Raw genomic sequence first — 24,841 nt, 5'->3', positions numbered from 1 at the left:
TGCCCTATCACCTCTGAAAGTATAAAACTTTGTCCAATAACTACAAATTCAGGAGAAGAAAAAAAATCTAGGTGCCATGTACAAATCCACCAAAATTTATAGAAAGTTATGAAGAGAATTGAAACATCATTGGCACTTTTCATACATTAAGGGAGCCTTAACACTTTCCACCATAGTCTGAGCAAGAACTTACTTCGCCCTCTAGAGGATACAAAAATTAGCACAAGGAACGTAAGATTATGTCAAGACCAGGAAAGTAACGAGATGCTAAGGCGGAGGGTCAGCGTTTTTGCTTTGGAAGTCTAGTAGCATTGTAGAAGTACCAAAATTACAACCGTAAGAACAATGAGTTATAAAATTATGTATTTTTACAGCAATGCCCTAGAAAGTTCAAAATAAATTCTCAGTTAGCTTTTTGCATTTAAACAGTCTGTGAAGCTGTTTACCATGGAACATTTTAAAAGTTCATTGAGAGTGACAAAACAGTTTCTTTGGGTCCTCCTTCATTCAGTGAGTGTCCAAATCCTTTCGTTTCCTTAGTGGGGAGAGGTGAAGACAGGCAGGTCCTCGTAACCAGACGAGAGACCCCCTACACACTCTCCTGCCCCAGTGGTCCCCTATCATTCTGCAAGCACACCCCAGGGGAGAAGCCCAGGCTGAAGGGGCACAGAGACAAAGCACCTGCTGTGTTCTGCATCTGTGCATCATATTTACAGTATCATATTCAAACTGGCTGTACAGTTTTGCAGGTGAAAATAGCAGGTAAAGATTCAGCTGGAGAACCAGGTAAGCAATCCAGTATTCTGGAATCCGTCTCTCACCTGTGCACCCCTTCATCATTAGCTTCTCCACTAGCTGTGACCAAAAACTGCAGGACACATCGGTCCTCAGAAAACGTTGGCCTCACTTCTTTTATATCTCAAAGGACCACAGGTGTGAGTCTTGCCTCAGCACACATGCCAAAAGCAAGCCGGCAGCCTGCCACAGCTAGTTTTGCATTGATTAATCAAAGTATTTCAGCACGGAAGTGAAAACCCTCTAAGGAGACATATCCTTACATGCAAAGCTGGTTTTACTGGCTTCACCACGGGGAAACCAAATCCGCAGAACTCCACCTTCCAATGCTTCTCTTGCTACATATAATAAAATATATAGTGTGGGAGAAGCAACAAATTAATACCAGCCTGGCACAGACCTCGGAACTGAGATGAAGCCTGACGTCAACTGCTCAGAGTGCAAACCAGCCATATGTCACTGTGGGACTTCAGGGAGATGGGGTAGGTGGGTGTGTGGGTGGGTGGGTGTGAACCCCCCTGAAAACTCCAACACCTCACTGATGAACTTGTTTGGAACTTAGCATATCTTAGCTAGGAGTACCTCCTGTCCAGTCCTACCCCCCGTACCTCTCCCACTGAGTCCAGTGAATGACTGGGAAGATAGGACTACTTGGGAATGCCCTGGAAGACAAGATTAATTGCTTTTGTACATTTTTATCTTTGATAGCAGAGTTGTAAATATTCCCACTCCACATACTTAAGCTTTCAAATGTCACCAAATCTTTTGGCCGCAAATTCCCAGAAGTGCATTTTTCCAAGCATCTGACCTGTGCCTGAGAATTTGATGTTTTTCCTATGCTCAGCCTGTTCTAAAAAAATAATAATTTTAAAAATTAACAGCATCTCAGATTAGACGGCTAATTACCTGCACTGGTGCAAACACCACAAGCAGCACTCTGCTGCAACCCACCAACAGCCTGCCCTCTGTGTAAAGCGCTTTCTCCTGCCTGTTTTAAACCAATCCTCCACTAGTTTAAGCTAGTTCCCCTTAGCTCCACTATTTGCAGGGTTTGGTGAACAGCACTTCTGCATTCACTTTGTCTGCTGTTTTCATGATTTCTTAAACCTCTCTCATCTCACTGCTTTGCTTTCTCCTCTCCAAATGGAGGAGTCTCACTCAGCCTTTTGAGTCTCTCCTCACAAGGCAGCTGCTCCATCCCCTCAGCCACGCTCTTCCCTTTGCCAACTCAGTGATGCAGAGACCAGAACTGCAGGCAGCACGTGAAGTTTTAAGATTTGGTCAAACATGTTTTGTCTTCAGCTTGACACCTTTATGCTCCTTAAATTAAAATATAACATCATTTTCCAATTGAAAATTTTACCTATAGGGGCTTTGATTTCACAACTGGTATCGTAGATGTTTAGTGTTTCTACTTTAGCCAGAAAGGAGTATTAAAGCAGTTGACAGTCAGCTATGCTTTTGCAGCTGTAAAAATTCATACTGATTGCCTCACAGAATTGGACTCCAATCCATTTTCAGAGATGACAGATAACAAAACATTGGTGCTTTGAAAAACACATCAGACAATATAAAAAGCCTTGCTTGCAGAAACACTCCCAAAGCCACAGTGACAAAGCAATTGAGTTTATGCCACAACCTCAGTACAGATGTTCTCGTTCAAAAGGGGGAAGAAAACTAGTAATAACCTGGATGCTCCACTTTGACACTGGAACAGCCAGTGAGCAGTGGAGCAGAGGAGGAACAGGTTTGCAGTCAATAGAAGGGAATTCTCAGTCTTAGGGGTAGGTATCACACCCCCACGATTCAGCCTCACCACTGCAGTAATCTCTCAGGGTCATCTCCAGGAGGCACAGCCCACCAGTTACCCCACAGCCCACCCGTCCAGGGTCCGTTCGCTTGTGCTGTGTGCCATCAGGTGAGCTCCACGATGGAGACACTCGCAATAGCCCACAAGGGACCCCAGAGCCCTACCAGTAAGTGCAATCTTGGGGAGAGGAGGGAGCGGGAGGGAGGAGTGCGGAAAATAAAGGGGAAGCATTACCTTGAGCTGTCTGTGTCCCAGTTCTTCTCATACAAGGTACTGGCATTCCTGCCCTGGCAGTACTACTCTGTCTGCACAGGTGCCAGCAGCAGGGCACACCACAAACATGCTGCTATGGCAAACAAAGGGAGTGGGCCTTGTCAGATCCTCATCTCTGCGGGGAAAAAGCCCTACCTCATCATGCATTCATATCAATAGAGCACAACTGAGTATCTGTGCTACTTTGAAGCTTTTTCTTTAGCACAGGATACAAAGCCATGCCATCCCATCCCCATCCTCCCTACCCCCTATCAGACTGGTGCCTTTTGGTAGTTACGTCTAACATTTCTTAACGGCCATTCTCTTGCTTCAGAGGTCACCAGAAAGACTGCTCATCTCATGGTTCTGGCCCAGAGAGCTCCCAGTCCACCTCATTCCTGTGGACCGCCTCACTTCTATACATCTCAAGCCTGCAATGGCCAGGACACATGAACTGCACTCAGAGCCCACCTCGACAAGCGCATACCCAGCTGCAACAGCTATCCCCAGGCCATCTGCACTTGCACAACGTGGGCTTTTCTGGCATGCTCCACCTCAGGTGCTCTGCAAACACCCTGACTATGTAAACATGCCCTAGAGAAAACACCTGAGGCAGATAGCTCATGCTTTGCACAGCCTGCACAGACAGTCCTGCTGCACATCACTGCGAGCAAGGCTCCAATCCTAGATGACTGATTCAGGACCACCTTCATGCTACAGGATGGCTAGAGCTAGGCAAACTGGATCAGGCTGTGGTGCACAGCCTGGAGGGAAGACAAGGTTATGTGGGCTGGAATGTTTCCTCTTCCCTCAAGCACAGGTGACAGCAGCCTCCTTTCTCTGAAGTGTCTCCTCAGGTAAAGGAGGTAAAACACCCCGCAGTGGGACACATACTCTGGCTCTAGGGCTTCCAGGCTCTTTGCTAAGAACTAGAACCTGTCCTTGTCTTCAGAGCACCCAGCCCCAATGAAAAGAAGCTTGTCTCTTGTGTCCGACAGCCCCCAACTCACACTGATCAACCATGGACCAGTTTCCTGGTGGAGTCATCCACTGCTGAGCTACATGAAGTTAAAGCACACACAGCTTCTTAGAGATTCGCTTATGCTTAGCCCACTTCACCAAAAACGCTGAGGTCTGCCCAGTGCACAACCTGTTGCTGGAGGAAGGCAACAGCTCAGACACAATCCCCCCCCCCGCCGCCCCACGTCCCTACACCCACCTCCTGGTGCACCACCTTCATGAACCACAACTGCTATCGCAGATGCATACACCATAGCCTTGCCAGTCAGCAGGAAGAATCCTGGATACAATGGGATTTCAAGGGCAAAGTGCACAAAGTTGTTATTGTTTCAGTCACCTTCAGCACTGCACCTATGAACACAACCAGTCAGGTTCAGGGCAGCCATCACCAAGGCCACCTCTGCCTGATTATGTCACTACGCAAGCTCCCGTGATGGCAAGGAAAAGCCCAAAATAACATGTCCATACATCTAGCAGCATCTCAGCCCTTGGCATTAAGACAAATGGCCACCAACAGTACTCCCTCACCTCTGGACATAGGTCTTGCACCTCCTCCTCCCTTCACTACCAAGTTGGAGGCTGCCCCCTCTCTTGCACCTGATGTAATGCCATTTTCCAAAATACAGATATTTCACCTCAGTCTCTCAACAAACATCCCCACTTGCTGAGGAAATACCAGTCTTGCTTCCCAACATGCTCCAGCAATACTGTCTACACTTACATGCATACTGTACATGAGAGTGCCATCAATCTCTGTATGGATAGGGAGAAAGGGAGCAGCGATAGAGATCTGGAAGGATTGACCAGTTCCTCTCTTACCAGATTTCTAGCCAAAGGCACCAAAGCAGTTGTGAAGGTCAAACCAGCAACATCATCCCTCTTTTGGGTGTGGGAGGTGAGGAGCAGAGAGAAGGAAGCTTCACCATGCCCCTGGCCAACCCATCATTGTTGGATATCCACTGATGGATAAAAGCTGTCCTGTCATCAGAGGATGTACATCCTGTAAGCATAAATCCCCAGGGCATCAACTCCACCCCTAACGTGGGAGAACATATCAAGACATTTACTAGAATCAGAATCTTTCTCTGTGCTGGCACAGGGAGTTCTGAAACTGCAGGCAGTGGGAGAAGACAGCTGATGTGCTACAGCATGAGGAGGACACCTCTCCCAAGACTTGTCAGCCTCAGTGGCCAAAGCAGCCGCCAAGAGAGAAGGTGGTCTATCTTCAGTACAGCACCTTTGCCCCAGCTCAAGCGGGTCATTTATGAGCAGAGCTCTGCCAGCTTCTCCCTAATAAAGAGCTGGGGCACCTTAGCACAACATGGACTGGTAATGCTGAACCATACCACAGAGAGGTCCTGCCACAAGCCTTTGCGCAGCCTTGAATTCGAACACACATGATTAACCTTAACAACTGTCCTGGTTTCAGCTAGGACAGAGTTAATTTTCTTCCTAGTAGCTGGTATAGTGCTGTGTTTTGGATTTAGTAGGAAAATAATGTTGATAACACACTGATGTTTTTAGTTGTAGTTAAGTAGTGTTTATACTGAGTCAAGGATTTTTCAGCTTCTCATGGCCAGCCAGCAAGAAGGCTGGAGGGGCACAAGAAGCTGGGAGGGGACACTGCCAGGACAGCTGACCCAAACCGGCCAAAGAGCTATTCCATACCATATGACATCATGCCCAGTATGTAAACTGGGGGAGCTGGCTGGGAGGGGCAGATCGCGGCTCGGAACTAACTGGGCATCGGTCAACGAGTGGTGAGCAACTGCATTGTGCACCACTTGCTTTGTATAGTTTAATTCTTTTAGTATTACTATTGTCATATTATTATTATCATTGTTTTTCATTCCTTTCTGTCCTATTACACTGTCTTTATCCTAACTCACAAGGTTTTTTTCCTGATTCTCTCCCCCATCCCATGGGTGGAGGGGGCAGTGAGCGAGCGGCTGCGTGGTGCTTAGCTGCCGGCTGGGGTTAAACCACGACAACAACAAATACTCATTTGACCAGCTTACAAAATAGCTGGTTCATAATACTCTTAAGAGCAACAGTGCCCTACGCTGGGATCCAAGAAAAAAAAAAAAAAAAAAAAAAATCAGGCTTTGGTCTGTTTGGGTACACCTGCCTGATTGCTTCAGAAGGGCACTGGGCAATGAGGACAGCTGCCTCCCAAATCACAAAACTCAGCTTTCAGCAAGCAAATATCAAAGGTGATGCAAGCACAGGGAGGCAGCAAAGGCACAATGCCTGCAGGGTTATCCACGCGTGACTGTGACAGCCGCAGAGGACAGCTAGCTCAATTTGCTTCCATACTGTGAAGAGGGCATGGGCCTTTGAATCGCCATTCCCCCTCCTCCAAGAACCTGTTTGAATCAAATCGGAGCTCTGGAACAAACCAAACTAGCCTGTATGCAGCGTGAGGCAGGGGAGTAAGATCCCAGGAACAAATCAAAGCGAGTTTAACTACAAGTTAAATCTGCACAGGTAAAGGATTTTAACATGCACAAGTGTTAAACTCATTCTTTCCTATTGAGAAACCCATGGCATATACTCTGTTCAAACAATTACACCATGTTATTAACAAAACCACCCTCACAGTTAATACTGTATGTATATAAATAAAGGATTTTTAATTTAAAAAAAAGAAAAAAGATGGTGACTAAATAACCCACAACAAACCATCCCTTTCCCCAAGCCAAAGCTGATTTTATTTGCCTTTCTTCATTTTTGCAGTCTTTTCTTTCCGCTTCTTCACATGCTTTGGAATTTTGGTTTTTCTCTTCTCTCTTTGGGCTTCTTTAACCATCTTTTTCCTTTCCTATAAAGAACCAAACACCATTCATTTAAAGCTAGAAGGAAGGAGAGATTTTCAGCAGGTCAATCAATCGTTACTAATTAACACGCCACATAAAAATGAGGTTATCAAGAGGAAGAAATAAAAAGGAAAAAAAAAATCAATGCAACGGTGAGGGGAAAGGGAAAAAGGAAGTATAGGTTGGGTGTGGAGCTAAGAGCTGCAGACTGGTAACAGCAAGGCAAAATTCAAACTAGTTAAAACCTGAGTTTCATGTCACCTTTGAAGAAAGGGAACAAGAGGCACTCTTAACTCATGCTATTTACACCTAAGATTACAACTGGATGCCTGATCTAGGTTTTCTGCTACCCACAGTGCTACTATAGTATGTGTTTCTATATGTCATGCAGAAATACTGATCCAGTAACTGCTGGTAACTCAGAGCAAGCTGATGATCATCAGGATTGGCAAGAAAGGGTGCTATGCTACTGCAATACACTCTAATTTGTGCCAGACAGTGAAGAGACTACACTCAACTGGAAAACGCAAAGTCAGCATAATGGGGTGGGGGGTGGAAGTAGTTGCTGCTAATCAGTTGTTCAACCTACAGCTGAACACACAGGTTACCAAAAACATCATCTTACTCACACAAAAAGAAGTCCAAATGAAAACCTATCCATAAGGATGAGCAGTGACCAAGACTTCCCTGCTTCACATCTGAAAGGCAGCAGCTCTAGATTGGTAAGAGTGTCTAGTAGAGCACTGCATTTTTATTTGACAGATATGGAATGTATTATCTTACCTTTTCTAGGAAGAAAAACCTAACAAGCAAACCCGCAAATCTTGAACCTTTTAAGCCCAGCAAGTTTCATCCTTCTTTTGCACAGCACCTAAAAAGCTGCCAAAAAGCTCTCACCCATGGGTGATACTCTGCAAAAGAGCGTCACCAAAACAGAGCATACTTGTTCTGCAGTTTGGAAAACAAAACCTTAAACCCCCCCCAAACCATAATCCCTTTGCATGATGGTGTTACATCTCTTGCCCACAGCAAAGCTTGCCAGTCTGTACTAATGGCACTGCAAAAGCCACTGTGGTACAAACATTGTCACCAAGTCTCCAGTTCTATAGATCAACTGGTCTCAGTTCCCTGAGCAAAAGGCGATTAATCAGGGACCGCGACCACAAATCTTAACACCAAAGCCTGGAAGAGTAGCCAGAGGCACTGAAGAGCTGCCCAGGCTTCACTGAACTCTGCTTTGCGTAGCCTTAGAATTCCCTGCAGAGATCTCTCTTCTAGCTTTGTCTAGGCTACAGAGAGCTATGTTACATGTTCCTCTACATAAAAGCACCACTAATAAAGCACCCATAATGAAATTCACTTTCTCTGCTCTCATTCTCCGCAACAGAAAAAGTCCATAGCTTTTTCAGACAAGAAGTAGCAAGAACCACTCAGAACTAAGTTTGGATTTTTTCCTGTCACACAGGCAGAGGTGGGAAAAATAAACAATTCCTGGCCAGCTGACCTTTTTGTCCATGCTAACTTCAGCAGGTTTATCTTTGGGATGTACAGATTCTTTACAGCCCGAATCAGAGTCCTCTGAGCTGCCATCATCATCAGAGTCCGTTTCTGACTCGTCTGCCTTCTTTTCAAGAAGCGCAGGAATCTGCAAGATATATCAAGAGAGAATTATATCAAACCAAAACAAAGAAGCCTAATGACAATATATATACACACACATATATATACAACAAAACAGCATCTGCTGCAAAGAAACCCTTGAGCAAGCTTGTGCCATCTCCTTTACTACAGCCATCACTGAGTCTCAAGAAAAAGAATGAAAAATAGGTTAATCCAAACTAAGAGCAAGGAAGCTAGAATGTACAACACAATCTTTCAGGTCAGGGCTCACAGCACAGCCGTACTGGCACTCCCAAACTAATTTCCGTAATTTAAACAGTGATTTGCTAACATATGTGGAAGCCAATTTTTAATTATACTTGGATCATACCCAAATCTACCTTGGGGGCAACGTATGTAGGCTTTATTGCAAACACAAATATCTACACTGGAAAACTCACTTATTCTTAAACAAGCCTGGAGACTGTGCCACAGCCTGATCCCATCCATATTTATATTTCCATTTTAAAACAGAATCTACACCACTGCTAGATAACACTTACAAAGGAAGGAGGGGGAATCCACATAGGGCTTCTGCCTTGAATTATATTGCTACAGACTGATCTGTACCCAACTTCTTATCCAACATACCTTACAGAAGTGTCACTGTCAAGTACTTCAAATATAGTAAGACATAATATCTTATGCCTTATACTGCAGGGTTGTTCTTTACACAATAATTACAGCAAAGCTACCTTGAACATATCAAAACTTGTAGTCATGCTGCAATTGAAATCAACTACATTTTCCATAACTGGAAAATGTCTTCCCTCCTCTTCACCTTAACTTCAGAGATCATGGCCACAGAAAGGATTATCATTTCATTCTCAAGCAACCCAGCATCAGCCACAGTGCAGGGGAGCAATTCAAATGGTGTGCAGACACACTGTCATGCCAGACCTATCCCGGACATAAACGATCACTTTGCAGGCAAGAGGCTTCTTTCATGGTGTCAGCTGCAAGACAAGACATTCTCTGTACTCCTTACAAGTGCTTTTCTGAAAACGGCTAAAATGAAGGATTTCAAAAAGACCCTCTCACCTTCTGAACACCAGACAAATCCTTCTTCAGTCCTGTCACAGTCTGGTAGAGAATCTACACCCAGGGAGAGAGAAAGAAAATTATGTCATCAAAACATGAGTCTTAAATCTTCATGCCCAGAGAAAATTATTATCCCCCCCCCAAAATACCATCCATGAAAAAAACCACAATGTTAGCATTAGTACTAACCAGACGATTTTAAAGTATGATACTAGATTCAGTACTCCACGCCTTGGTAACAAGGCTTCTGTTTTTGTTTGTTGCTATCAGTTTCCACTAAGAAGAATTCATATTCCCTCCCTCTTTTTTGCAGTGCCTCAGCATGCCTACTCACATTATCTTGCTGAACATTCAATGCCATATCCTCTTCTTTCAATTTCATCATTATATCCACATCTCTCTCGTAGTTTTTAACTTCAGTCAAAGTTCGAGGTATGTAAGCCTTCTTAAACACCTAGTAGAGTGAAAGGAAACACAGAATTACTAATTTACATATAGTTTCATGATTTTCTTCCTTCCTAATTATTCATCCTTAAGAGAATAATCATGAAGGATTTCATGGCTCAGAGAAACTAAAAATGAACACAGCAGTCATCCACTGTCATTTGAACTGCAACTTTTTTTTTTTTTCAGGAGCAGACTTAACATGCAACCTACACATTATTGATAGATCATGACTAATAAGGCTCCTTCCTTAGCATGACTACCACCAGGCCACTTAGAAACTTCTCCAATCCTTCCAACTTCCTCTTAACCTATTTGAGTCCTAAGGTTTTGTATTCTATGGATTTTCTCTAATGTTTTTATTGTGATGTTTACAATGCCTTCAGGAGGCAACTCCATTAAAATGCACTGTGAGAACTTAATCTCTTTATATAATAATACCTGCTTCAACCTACAGTCCAACTCAAAAAAGGTTCCTGCAGCAGTATAGTACAGTAAAACTTAACTGCAGTATCAACAACAACATACTTAAAATTTGTCATGCAGTCTTTTTGAAACAGTCCTCCAGCAAACTTAAGTCACTACCAGATCAGAGAGAAGTATTTTCCTTCTCTTTTCCATGGTATCAGTTCAATCCCAGTACAAATTCAGTACACTTTATGATCATAACTGCTAGACTAAGTGCTGTGCAAAGAGCAGAGGCCTCCACCTCCACAGAGCTTGCCCTTAATCAGCTCCACTCTTTTGTGAAGGAAGTGACACAAACTAGCCATGGTCACATGAGAACTCTAAGAGAAATAAACTGAACTTAGATGCTACTAAACCATCTCTCTTACAGGTCAGTACCTTTATATAAGCAAAGGAATAACTGGTTTGCAAAAGATGGGCTTGCAACAAAACACTAGCAGCTGACCCTATAGCTCAGAAGTTGTATACTGAGGATATCTTAGGAAACAAACAAAAAAAACCATCTTTCCTTGGCCAAGCTTGAGCCAGAAGCAGTTAGTAAAACCTGCAGAGCTCCAAGAGAAAAAGTCTTTGATAAATCAAGTAGTATTGACTCCAAAGATAAACACCACATGAACCAGTACAAATAGGTTCTTACTGATACAAATTCTGCTCAACACAGAGTTGGGTTTTTGTCTTTTTTTTTTTTTTTTAAACTCTTCTGGAACAGACAGATAAGACTACTAAGATAGAAATTGTTTTATCTTTACATCAAGCCTTTCCAGAATGTTAGCAGTTTTCTGTAATGGACTTGAAATGGCTTCACTAAATGTAAAAGCAAGGGAGAGAAACAGTACATGGAAGAACTGAATTAGACTGGGACTGGAGCTAGATAGGCAATTTGGTCAATGCACGTGTCCTAATACCCTGCTGCTGTATCACTGGTCCAAAAACACTGGCATAATCATATCTCTCTGCTCAGTTTTTTTGTTAACTGAACCTGAACTGGAAGACACATCAAGGGACCTAGCTACTAGCAAACATATTGGTTTAGGAAATGGAGTATTTGCCTTCTAACACCTTATCACTGTCAGCTTTTACACATGGCATCCCTTAACACTTCACATCTTAACTAGTTCAAGACATCTCAGTATCACAAACAATGTTTTGCTTATCAACTGTACATTTTGCCAAATAAAACAGAACATTTTTCATTGTTTAGAAGAGGCAAGGTTAATATTAATTTCACAGCAGGAACAAAAATCCTCACTTACTTCCTCATCCACTTTATCTTGACTGGATCTTTCCTCCTCTGTTCTTTTCGATGCTATTTCCATTGCCTAAAGAAATATAAAACAATACAAAGTTATCAACTCTTTAGAATCGCATCACTTAATCCAACTAACCATTCCCATCTGTGTTTTGCCCTGTACTCCACCCTGTCACTCACAAATACTCCAGCTTTCCCTATGGCAATGCCTTGAGCGACACCTAATGGTAACCAACATTTCTGCGAAGCACACTTAAAACTGCAGACCTACTTTATTAATAGAACGAAAACATGCTTGCTGCTCCTCCCAGACCAAATTATGGCAGGCCCAGCATGACTACAGGACATAACAGCGCAAGGAGAATACAGTGAGCAGTGCTCAGTCCTGGAACTTGGCTCTTCTCACGCACGTTGAGCAAGCCAGAGGAGCACAAGTAAGGGGAACCACGTAGTGCAGCTCTGTCCCATTCAACCTCCAATATGGTAGAAAGTACACAACATATGGAAATCCCTATGCTGTACTGGTATTTGGACCACACTCACGTGGTCTTGACCAGGAATGACACATCAAATCTCCAGTCTGAGGATGGCATATGTGGCCCCCATTTCTCTTGCGTTAACTTAAAAAGCTTCCCCCCCGCCCCACCTTTTAAAGAAACATCTAACTGGGAGCAGAGGACTAGCAGCTAGAGATTAAATACATGGGTGCTGCTAGCAGCACTGAGTAAGTTTACCTCCTCCTAGAATCAACGTGTTCTGCCAGCTGTTATATTTGGCTAGCAAGACCATGCACCTTGGAGTAACACTGCCTGAGTCATTCCCTTCCTCCCTCAGCCCATCCTGCTCAAATCTGCATTCCTAACCCCATTCTCTATATAAGCATGGTTATATTTCTGCAGAGCTTCTCCTTGCCAAAAAGAAAGAACTAATTTAAAGCATCCTGGTTTTAGTAGCACCTGAAACAAACATTCAAGTTTTCATGATTAGACTTTTTGAGAAAACATAGAATGAAAGTGTTGTCATCCTATAATGGTACAAATGGAAAAGACCTGCATGCATTTTTGAAGCACTAGCATAACAATGTCATGTACCAGCTTCCTTCAATAGCAGGATGTGGAGTAAATGAGATGAAGGAGCTTGAACTAGATCTGATTTTATTGTTCAAGTCTTCCTACATAAGCAACAAGGCCACAAGGTCTTACCTTAGACAGATAGTCATCAATGTTCTCGCTTGTGATAGAAGGATCAGTAATAAACTCAAATAGCTCCCTCACAGTCATCACTGCAACATTGTGTTTCTGGAAAAAGTCTACCAGGAAACAAGGGCAGAGACAAAAACTGTAAGTAATTATGTGTAACATATGCAGTTGTGATGTTAAAGTGACAGTTACAGCAAGCCAATGGCCCTGATGACTTGGGAAAGTCTCAGCAGCATGTACTGCATCATACTGGGTTTAGTTGTCAGATGACTCTTGGCCATCTGCAATAAAACTGTTCATCTTCCAGATGCAACAAATACTGAAAGGAGAATAACTGGATAAATTTAAAAGCCACATCAATTTCAGCAGGTGCCTACAATGGAGCAGGGGCTAAGAAGTAAACAATTTAAGACAGGTATAGTATTTGCAATGACTAAGATGAAAAATATATTTCAAAGAATAAGGAATGGAGACCTCAAACTTTTGCCAAAACAGAAGTATCCACTGAAAAACAGTATAGCCTAATTATGATCCACCTAAAAGGGAAGACACATTAACGTATTAGAATTTTCCTCAATACTACATTTGGAATTGGTTTCTTGAGTCAAGTATAACCATATTCGGAAGCTGCATTTCTGTACTGAAAAACAGCAGTGAAAGACACTGAGGACTGCTTAATAAGCGTTTCCTACTAAAGTTCGCAGAGGATCTCTCACCATGAGAAATTAATCATAGAAAGAACAAAAAAAATTTAGTTTGGAGGCAGCTCTCTGCCCATGGAACCACAAGTCTTTGCAATGATCACAGCTAGGGCAGAGCATAAAGCAAGGTGTTTCTCAGAGTCTCTGTAGGAGGACTACACAAAGAAAGTTCCAGTAACAGAAAACAAACAAACAAACCACACCAAACCCACTGCAACTCACTGAGGCACTAGAATACCTTTGGAGAGCAAGCCAAAAGACATGAAAAAAGAGCAAAGGTGCAAGTATCTGAGCCAGAAGGGAGTTATTAGAAATCCATGAACAGAAAAGGAATAAGGAAAAACTAGCATACTGGGTATCAACATATAGCATCAAAATGCACACAGTTCTTTTTCCACAGACTTTCAAGAGTCTCTGTAAAATCAGAAAAAAGTCAATCTGAAAAGAAAGGGGGGACAAAAGCAGCCTGCAGTGACAGATTTCTTGTCCTCGGGGAGAAACACACCCTACCAGGAGGTGTGTGTCTGTTACACAACATGCATACTAACACACGAAGACCAAATTTTCAAGAGAAAAATACCATAAAGGTACCTTGTTTATCAAAATACTATGACAAGTGATAACATCTCTAATAAATTACTCTATGCCTCGATCCTCTCAGCTGACCTGGACAAGTAAGTGCGGGGAACTCTCTAACACATGGTAACTTCTTGCCAGACGAGGAATTCCAGATGTGGATTCCACTCACAGAAGGAAACACATCAGTAAGTTTGCACAGTCCTTTAAGTAAAGGAAGTTCAGATTGGGGTGGGCACTGCTGCAGACTGGGACTCATCTCTAATCAATCCGGGACTGATCTCAGCTCTATCATAAATCTGAGATTCAGCCAGGTGACTCATTTCGGCCAGATGATTTCTAGCAAAATAGGCTACCCTCTTCTGAACTCGGCACAGTACACTGCTTCCTGAGGAAGTCATGAGAACCTAGGAGAGGGAGTATTTTAATGAAAGTTTGACAGTTTCTACAGTCAGTTATACCTGAAAGAGCATAGGTGAACACAGTTCAGCTTCCTAAATAAACCAGCTATCAGAGCAAGAGTTGGAGTGCAGCCCACTCACCGTTAACGTTGGCACAATCCTTCCGCAGGAACTCCAGTGCATGCGGATGGTCATGCTCCACGGCCTGAGACACATCAATGATGTACACGTCCCCGCTGTGGTACCTGCAAAAAAAAAAAAACCACACAGAGCTGCACTAACTCCACCGCTGTTATATGGGAGATTATTGAGGGGCAGGGAACAAAGTGTGCTTCAAACTTAAGAACCAGCAAACAATCTTAACGTGCTTCTCTAGCATACACCTCGCGTATTAGGGCCAGAGTGGCTTTTTTGGGTCAATCCTTTCCCTCCTCTACACAAGCTGTATTATTAAACTTTAAAGAAATAGTCTTCTCGTGAACACAAAAAGCAGTGTTATGGGTGGGGGGAGAAAAAGGGGGAGGAGGAAGATACCTTACTAATTTTTTCTCTAGTTGAGGTATTTTTGTTTGTTTGTGATGGGTTTTTTGTGGGTTTGTTTTGTTTTTTTAACAGAGAAAGCTCAGATCTGGGTTAAAAGCTACATAATTAATTACGTAAGTGACAAAACCCAGTCACAAAAACGACCCCGCCCTCCCTTAAAGGTAGATTAGTACTCTCACAGAGAAATTGCCAACGCATACATTTTAGATGTCACAATTCAGAGCAAAGTTTAAAAACATACAGCATATTAAATTCACTGAGATCTGCGTGAACAAGTCTGGCATCTTGGTACATTCTTCTCATGTACTGGATGATTTGCAGGTACAGCTCCCGGACTTTGGAGTCAGACAACTGAGCATTCTTCAGCAGAGGAGCAGGCCTTGAAATTACAACACAAATAACAGAAAGTGAATACTTTTTCCTTCTTCATACCAGCTGCAAATGCTTTAATTGCTGTACCTGATCCTTCCACTCACTAAGTGTGTCAAGCAAGTCAGCATGAGCAGCTAGGTGCACGGAGCCAGCATGAAGGGCAGCAAAGCTTGGTGTATGCCTGCCAAAGACACTGGAGCTCCGTTTCCAGCGTGAGCTAATTTGGACCATGCTACGTTAATGTTTGTACTACAAAACAATGAGCTATCTTCATGTATGATTAGCAAGCCTTTCCAGCCTTAATCTCTGGTTAAGCCTCTTCACGAATTCATTTTGCACACAACTGAGGCTTTAGAATCATGCAGATTGTCTGCAGTAGTAGCTGGCAAATGTCTGGGTATTCTACAGGTCACATGCACATTTAAGAGTAACGTGTTAATTTTACAGGCCTAAAGTAATAGTAGGTAAATTCAGAGGGTTGGATTGTTTGTTTTTAATAAACCTTTGTGGAAAGTTACTAATAAAAAAAATATTTGATTTTCTAAGGATACTTACCTATCACCTTTACCAATAAAGCCCATGACAAGCACATGACTTCTTAGCATAATTGGCTCTGGGCAAGGTATCTGGGCTGTATTCAACCTGTAACACAAGAACAAAGCCACAAAAAATAAAACCAAACTCTACTATTTGCATTGCACTAGTGCCTATAGAAGCTCTGTTGCTTTAAACATAATACACAATAAGAGCTCCTCTACTCAGGAAACTCTCACTTGTGAAGAACTACTAGGAATTGAATACAAAAAGCCACAACCGTTCTGGCTCTGACCCTTCTCTAAGCATTCCTGTGTCAGGCAAAGAATCTTTACACAGTTCAGGTTAATCCTAGATTAACCTATATCACACAGTGTACTGTTACTCAGCGGCAGCAATTCCTAGCTTTTCCTCACTTTTCAGTCATGTCAGACAGAGAGTTCAGACATTGAAGAGCTTAGAGCATGAGCAGCAAGACAAAAGAATATCTTTATTCCTCCCTCCTCTTTTTTTTCTTCTCCCACAGGGAAGCTTAAGCCACTTTCCTGAATACTCCAGAGACCCTAAAAGGTAGTGATAGCCACAGTCTAGCAAAAGGAGAGTACCTCCTATAAACTTAAAGTTTCGGTTACCTTTGCATGCTGAAATAAAAACTGGAAGAATCACCTTATTAAATTCCTCATTTCTTTTTCAGCCCACGTTTTCACCATTTTTCTTGGGTTGCCTTTGCAATATCCATGCCGAAATCTTTAAATAAAGAAATAAAAGACAACAGGGACTCTTAGCCAATCAATGCAGTATGAGCACTGGTGATTTTGCCACCTTTCAAACAACCCCTCTTCCCCAGTAAAACCAGGCAGAAGTCAAACTCACCTGAATTCACCACTCACATACTTATCCCGATCTTTAAACATCAGAATAGAGGTTTTATAAATCTTTATTGCTCTGTTCTCTCCATTCGCAGTACTGGCATGATATACATTAGCCTACCAGATTATAAAGGGAAGAAATAACATTAAAGAAAACCCTCTTTAAACCAACATAACCTTCTCTCTTCTTTTCTTTCTGAGAGCTGGAAAAGATCTGATAAAAAGATCTGATCTCACCCCAGCCCCTACGTGGCACCCAGCTGAGTGAGACTGCACACAAGGGCAACCTCTTTTTCTACCAGAGGCAGCTTACATGAAGTACATAAGACTGGGTAGGGGTGTGACAAGCACATAAGACAAAACCAACAATGCACAAGAAAAGTCTGCCTCATCCACATTTTGGAGACTGAAACAAGCCCTTGTGTGAAGGGTTAATTTGAGCCTGTGCACTATTTAGGCCCTAAAGCAAGGCCCAAATATCTCATGTTGCCACCTCTACACAGGGTGGAAGTATGCCTTTAATCAGCATCCAAGGACTTTGAAGAAAACCAGATCAGCCTAGGGACTAGGCATTCTGAAACTGATTTATTAATTTACTTGGAAATTTGTGGTCTGGTTTTAATTATCTGCAATATTACTTGATAATAATAGCACACAAACATGCTAGTTTTGTAAAAGCAATGAAGGTTTAATAGTATTTTAAACAGAATTTTGTTACACCATTTAGGTACTCCCATGTCTGCTGACATGTGGAGCTGGTCTGATTTGCATGCAAGAGAGTCTCACATGAAGAAATAATGACCTGGTTTGTATGGTTTTTCAGGCACTGTTTAATATTGTGTGTACACATACCCTTTCCAAAAATGTCAGTTGTAATGCACAATTAACAAGATCCACAAATTTAAGATAACATTTAAGTATTCTGAGAAATCTTTCATACTTGGGGAAACTTGTTTCCTTTAACATAAATTGCATTTTATCTTAAGATAACTTCCTACCAATCAAGCACCACAAAAAAGTAGTAGTACTAAAACCAAGTATTTCAATACATCTTCTGAGCACCATAAGCTTCCACCTAGCTTGCTGAGATGAAGACTTACGTCACTTGCAACAAAACTTACTTCCTTCCCTGTGCTGATGCAGCCATTGATTTCTGATATGACACCTCTAGTTAGCATCTTGAACAGAATCATTCGGGTCCTTGGATCCAACACCTCAAATTTAATACAGAAAAGTCAGCACAATTGCTGTCTTTGAAGAGGACAAAACCTAATAATACACCCCAGTCTTAGTACCATATTAAAGGACCCACGGTATCAGACTATTCTTAAGGATCAAATGATAATCCAAACAGCAACCACTCAGAATTTTGCCATGATTCTAGAACAATACTTCACTTTTTCTTTCAACATGATTACTTTTTTTTTTTTAAGCGAAGTATATGTTCTTGGGCTAGCTCTAGAAGAGACATAGGAGAATGATTTCCTGCCCACAGCTGCATTAAATGTGTTAAAATAAGGTTTCTCTTGAGATACAGCTATCATAACTGAAATAGAGCAGGTATGTGGCCTTGGGCCAGTAACAGTTCAGTCTTGCTAAAGAAGAAAAAAAGAAAAAGCAAACCCAGCATTTTTTTATTGTTCTTTGGCATTTAATAAAAGCTTAAGATGGAATTCTGCATTGCGTGTATGATCAAATCACAATGCTAAGCACAAAAATGAGCTCCAAAATGTTAATGGAAGCAAGTACAACCTTCATACAAGAAAGAAACATAAACAACAGGTCTCTTCAGAATAACAACGGAAACAGAATTCCAAGGCAAAACTCTGTTCCTACAGTATCCGTTCTATCATTGATTCCAAAATTCCACATTATTTGTTCCGGTCAAAAGAGAAATTTGATGAATTAAGTACTTACCTGTTCTACTGTTGCTCTGTCTGACTTGTCTTTGACTCGGTACCTAGCAGAAGTGAAAATAAAATGATACAATCCCACATATGGACTCAGTACTTTGACAGAGTAAAACATGACATTCTGTATCGAAGATAAGATGCCAGACTCAAGAAGTAAGGCTTTCAGTTCATACAAAAGCAAAGGCGGGGGGGGAACCCATAAACATCAATGCCCTTCACTTTTATAGGTATCTTCTTGCCTCCACTGCATTATGCTCCTTCCAGAGAAAACGGTATCTGTCTCAACAACTTAGGGCTATAAGCCGCAGACTTTAAAAAAAAAAAAAAAAAAAAAAAAAAATCTAAAAAAGTACCTTTCCCTCACCAAGTCATCAGGAGGAGCCTTCAAAAGGCTTCCAATACTTTTTTAGCCCAACTGCTTAAGGACCTCTGTTTAGAAAAAAGAGTATCAGAGATAAAATAGTCTTTTCTAGTGGAATGATACCCATCACTTCTGTCTTACTACACCAGTACAATCAGATGTCCTACCAGCAGCAGTGACAGAAGAATCAAAACTTTGGAATGATTTAGGCAACTGATCCGGAAACCAAAAAGTTTAAGACCAAAGGGCAAACTGCACACAGACTACTTCCAAATTTTGTTTTTCTTAATAAATTTATTCAAAACTCAGGATCACACTAGGAAATAAGAACTACTCTTCGGGTTCAAATTATTTAAATGAAAATAGAACCACAAGTAATACTCACATGTCTGCTTCCTTCTGTCTAGACTTTTCTGTGACTCTGTTTATAACGGAGTCATCAAAATTTAGCTTATCTGAAAAACACATAAGAAGAAATGAAAAAAAACAAAACCCAAAGAAGTTTCCTATGTTTGGAATTGCCCCTGTAATTCTGCTCAGCCAATATGCCACAACAGAATGTTAAAACACAGGCGGAGCTCTCTGTAACAAGCACTGAAGCTTAGCTACATACTAGAGTTAACCTAGCTCTCTACTCTGTCTACATTTCAAAGTAGGACTATAAGGTAACAACACAGATGAGTGAGACTCCCACAGACTTGGAGATGTAATGCCACCCAGAAGTAATGTCTTTTGGATAACATCTCACCATTAAATTTGTTCGCCCTTCTCTTATCGCAATCAAATACCATTTTTCTGAACAGAATAAGCAACAGCCTCCAGGATTCTCTCCGCATTTAAAACGGTGTTTGATCAATTGCTATAATGTATAAAAGCTGCTGTATTTGGCTACATATACCAGCACCACTCTTTTGAACCTTCATTTTAGAACCACTTCGTTACAAAGAAAAACACACCTTCCGTTTACTACCCTGTCAAAAGGCCCCAATCACAGCTACATCTAGCCCTAACAGGCTGAGCTGAGCAGCCATTTCCATCACATTGTAAACATCAAAATACACCGGCTAGGACAGCAGCCTCTTCGCTTATGACAGAAACTCTACCCCTGTGAGATAACTGTTGCATAATGCACCACCCTAATGCTACAGGAGACTGCAATCGTCTAGAAAATTTAGCTGTGGTAGCAGCTTTGAGAATGACCAACATCATCACAACAGAGAGTTGATACCCTCCTTCCAGCCAAACAGCTTGCTCCTACAGAGAAGCTAGGGAAGAAATACTTTAACTTTATGTGGTCTGGAGAAGTCAAGGGGAAGGAAAAAAAAAAAACAAAACAAAAAAAACCCAGCCCTGTGGCTCTGAATGGGGAGAGAAAGGGGTATGACAGCTGGTTAACGGAAACTAAAGGCAACTTCAAGTACACAAAAGCCATTTTTTAATCTGCCTGGCAATGCTTAACTGCCATTCCAGTGAGTTCTGGCTTAAAGTAAGCAGAATTAGTCTGAGAACATCACAGAGTGGTATCTGTTTTCATAAAAGAAGACAATGCAATTATACTCACCTAAATTAATTTTATGTTCAAATTTCCTTAAAGCCTTGTCTGTAGGGGTAGACATTTTTGCTGAATAGCAACTAGGGGTCTGTCTATTTGCCTGAAACAAAGGATTAGTTAATATAAGTTGCCTTCTCTAAATAGCCTTTGAAATACAAACAATATCATTGGAAAAGTCAGCTCAAATGCCTAGGTCTAGAGCTATAAATAGAAAACCAGAAAGGGATATGGATTAATATCAGACTTCATTTAATCCAAGAAAAGAAAATACAGCTGACACATGAGTGAAAATTCCAAAAAGTGCCCCAATTCACAGTCATGTTTAGTCCAGGAATTGAGCCGCAAGTCTCTCATATTAACACCTTTTCCATTTGTAAAAAGGAAGGGAAATAGCAGACAGAAACAAGGAGAAAAATGAGAGAAAAAATGAGAAGGTAATGAACAGACAAAACTTGCCAAGATGGTATCTTTCCTTACAGGTAGTCTTCTCCATACACAACTAATATCTGAACACGATTTCACCAACACTGGACAGCATCAACCGCTAACTGAAGGCAAGAATAAGTCACCCAGGACAAGTGCTGTGAGTCAGACATAATATGCCATGATCAGCATCACTCTAATTTATCTCAACTATTCTGCTATGTCGGTATTAATAAGAAAAAGAGGTTTTGAACTTCCAGTGTCCAAGCTGAGGGGAAGAAGGATGCTAGTTCTCACATCACGTGTGCTTTTCATTCTGCACAACGCTAGAGTTTCTATGCCAACAGCATACACTCTAAATTAATCCACTTCCAGCACCTCCCTCCATCTCTATGCTTTCTTTTGCCTCCTTCACTATTAGTCCAAAACATAACCTGTTTCACCCTGGGTGTGACAAGCAGGCATGGTCTCAAAATTAAATAGAAAAGATGGGGAAGATGCTCAAAACCACAGAGGACAAATACCAAAAAGTAAGCAACTTCAGTAGAGATCGCAGTGGGCAAAGAAAGAAAGGTTGAGAAAGGTAAGGAACAGAAGGACAACTGCAGTGACAAAGACAATCCAGCAACAGAGACAAGGAAATCAAGAGGAGCTCTGGCTACAGCGTACATACACACAGCATGGCAGAGGAACATGCTCAAAGGAAGGGGATTCTCTCAAGGAAAAACTTCTGTTTGAATTTATGCTCAAAATAATACTAACAAAGAACAAAGCCTCCAGGTTAGCCCTGTTTGCTCTTGGGCACCCTTGATGCTCACAAAATAGCCTTCAACATACCTGTGGATTGCATCCACCAGCGGCGCTGTGGCGCTTCATGAGTCTTCCCACCTCATCATCCCAGTCCCAGTCTTCATCTTCCTCTTCCTCATCGTTGTCATCATCACCATCTCCCTCCTCAGTGTTAACTTCTTCGCACATGCATGACTGGCAGTTCTCAGTGACCTCACCTTCTTTAGCTGTTTCTGTGTCTTGCGTAAATTCACTTCAAACAAATACAGATGTTTATATAGCTACAAATGATTGTTACAGTCATGAAAAATACAATATATTTATCCCAACAAGTGATTTCACAAGGTTAGCTCTCCATGAGATGTTTCTTGCTTCACTTGTCTTTAAGCAGCATGCATGAGGATGTCGCTGCCTTTAAAGGATGGACTACATTTAAATTATCTTCTTCACCACATCAGTGCTGCCTTCTAACTTGCTCTGCAGTTACATATATTTGGGTCCCTCTGACTCCAACCAGATGAACACATCAGATCAGCCAGCTGGCTCCTTCACCAGAGACAAACCACTCTGCTTGCTGCCACAGCAGATTTCCACCTGACAAGGTATCACACAAAATCTCAGCAGGCGCAGACAGCCAACCTGCTGGTAACTCAGGGCACCAGCACAACCTACATGAAAAAAGTTAGGCCTAAAAAAGAATTTGTGGGAGAAATGAACCCTTTTGACTTACTCATGTCTTAATGTCTGTAGGACGTTACATTTTTCTGCCAGAACAAGTATGTTCCAAAACAGATTCTCTGCCGGCATTTGACATTTAATTAAATGAATGGTAAACTAGAAAGAAAATGGCTTGAACTCATAACACAAGGCCATTCCTTATTCACTAAATTTAAAAAGCTCTAGGCTTTCAGCTCAACAGAAAATGTGCTTTAATTCCAAAACGAATCAAAACTATTTGCTGTCCTAAGCAACTCAGCGTTCTCTTAGGCGGTTTCACATGTTCAGCTACAATCAAATAACACCAAGGTGAAATTGCCTCGACCACCCCGAATCTGCAGGTGGGTCTGCCCATTTGAGTGGTGAAGCAGACATCACGAATAACTGAACAGGAAAGCTGAGAGCGCGCACACAGCCTTTCCTCACACGTACTGTTTTAACTCGGCAGCACACCCGCCCTCCCCCGCAGTTTTCCGGCGGGCATCCCCCCGCCGGGCCTCCTTCCCCGCTGCCGGGCGGCATAGAGGACTGCTCCCCTTCCCCTACTCGGCAACCACCCCCGGCACGGGCGGCTCCGACGGGGCCTGCGGGAACCGCTCGGGAACCGCTCTGGATCCCCCCTCCGCCCCCCCCCCCTTCCCTCCAGGCCCGCCCGGCCTCACCTCACGCCGGCACAGGGCGCCCCGAGAGGCCCGGCCCCCCCGAGCGGCCCACACCCGGCCCCTCACCGCCTCCTACCCGTCGGAGCACTCCGCATCGTCAAACTGCCCGGGCACGGCCTGGCTCATCGCCACCGCCCGGTAATCCATGGCTGCGGCGGTGGTGGTCAGAGGCAGGCGGCACACAGGGCCGCAGGCGCCGGGCTGCCCCCCTACGGCGCCGGCAGAGGGACGAAAAACGTGGAGGGCGAGCGCGGCCACACACAACTGAGGCGGGCGGGACCCGCCTCCGCCCGCTTCTCAGGTTCCGGCGCGGGGATTGGCTGCGAACGCCTGACGTCAGCCTTACCGTCGGGTTTGGCCCAGCGGCGAGCCGGTGCGTGAGGGGGGCGGAAATGGCGGAGGGGGAGAACGTCCCCAGAATCGGGACCGTAATCCTGGACCCACCGAAGCCGGTGACACGCCGCGGAGCTCTGACAAGCGCTACGAGGGTAAATCCGGCAGCCACAGCTTTCCTCTGGGGGAACTCACAGCAACCACTGATGAGCAAATAAATGGGTCAATACTCATCTGTGGTGCGTCTTGTAGAATATGGCATAATACAGCCTTAAAAACGTTGCATCTTCAAGCCCTCTTCTCTTTACTAGAAATGACCACTTATGCCACAGATTCATGGTGGTTTTCCCTAAAACATTAGTGATGATGTGTGTTATCAGTGATAGGTATCGATAGAGTTTTATTTAACATACTCTGAAATACTAAATTCCAGTCTTAATAAGGCTCCATCTGAAGCCAAATGAATTCCACATTTTCAAGCCTCGCTAGAAGTATCTGTGGTCACCATAACGCCCCTTACACTGAATAATGTTTATATACCGATATAATGTAGGATTAAGAAAATCAGAGTGCTGGGCTTTTGCTATCTGGTAAGTTATGGTAAAACTTTAAAATGCAGGCTCTTTTCGGATATGTTTTCCCATTATCCAAGCGCTTATATGTAAAGGCTATCAAAAATCTGCGATTGCACAGAAAACAGGGATGCTTGTACTGAGAAGCCTTTAAAAAAGAATGAATGGAACAGATGTCACTTCCATCCGCAACGCTTCTGTAAAGTCAACCCATTGAGAGTCTCTGAATGTGGAAAGCAACAACAAGCCAGTTTCTGACGTTTCTAAAGCTGCTGCTTTACTTCAGACTGTCTTCAAGTTGTGCCACTTAAGCTTCTGGCACTAGAGCACCTGGAACATAAATACCCCTTTCTTCTTTTGTATAAAAGAGGGAATCTTGTGTCAAATATTCTCTCTCTGTAACACAGTGCCAGCTGGTAAGGCAGAAGAGAATACAGCGTCAGTCTGAAGGAACAAGTACAACAACTGCTTTCCGAAGAATTCTTTACCGCAGACAAACCTATAAGGCCTAACTGCATGAGAAGGTACCGCTGCTCTGCTTGGACACTGGTGGCTTCAGCCAGAGGAGAGAGGGAGCATTGCTGGAAGGCCCCCATTCTGCTCAGTTGCTACGATACCCAGGTCAATTCCCTGACTTGGGTCACAGGGGAGGTCTGGAAGGGGAAAGGTAGATTCCATATGAAAACAAGCTGCTCTCTTATTTCTTATTATTTTGTATTACCTGGAAATTCCCATCATGCTACATTGTGCTCAACATTGTACAAATGCTG

The 24,841-nt window shown here is 42.8% G+C and overlaps 1 protein-coding gene across 1 annotated transcript; it reads right to left on the bottom strand.

The window, feature by feature from the left end:
* Positions 1-6,489: 6,489 nt before the first annotated feature.
* RIOK1 (RIO kinase 1) lies at positions 6,490-23,372 on the bottom strand. The gene is made up of 17 exons (XM_050890999.1): positions 23,243-23,372; positions 21,836-22,040; positions 20,585-20,675; positions 19,409-19,478; positions 18,667-18,709; positions 17,871-17,963; positions 16,754-16,866; positions 16,547-16,627; positions 15,902-15,988; positions 15,216-15,353; positions 14,573-14,676; positions 12,757-12,863; positions 11,559-11,624; positions 9,728-9,847; positions 9,394-9,447; positions 8,198-8,338; positions 6,490-6,698 (listed from the first exon to the last, which is right to left on the bottom strand). Exons 1-17 carry the CDS (start codon positions 23,311-23,313, stop codon positions 6,588-6,590), a joined length of 1,695 nt encoding a protein of 564 aa, XP_050746956.1. The 5' UTR covers positions 23,314-23,372; the 3' UTR covers positions 6,490-6,587.
* Positions 23,373-24,841: the final 1,469 nt, after the last annotated feature.

Source organism: Gymnogyps californianus, chromosome 2 (genome assembly GCF_018139145.2).
Source record: "Gymnogyps californianus isolate 813 chromosome 2, ASM1813914v2, whole genome shotgun sequence".
In the NCBI taxonomy this organism is placed as follows: Eukaryota; Metazoa; Chordata; class Aves; order Accipitriformes; family Cathartidae; genus Gymnogyps; species Gymnogyps californianus.
Note: the sequence above shows the minus strand (reverse complement) of the source record. Positions and strands in the feature narration are given on the sequence as shown.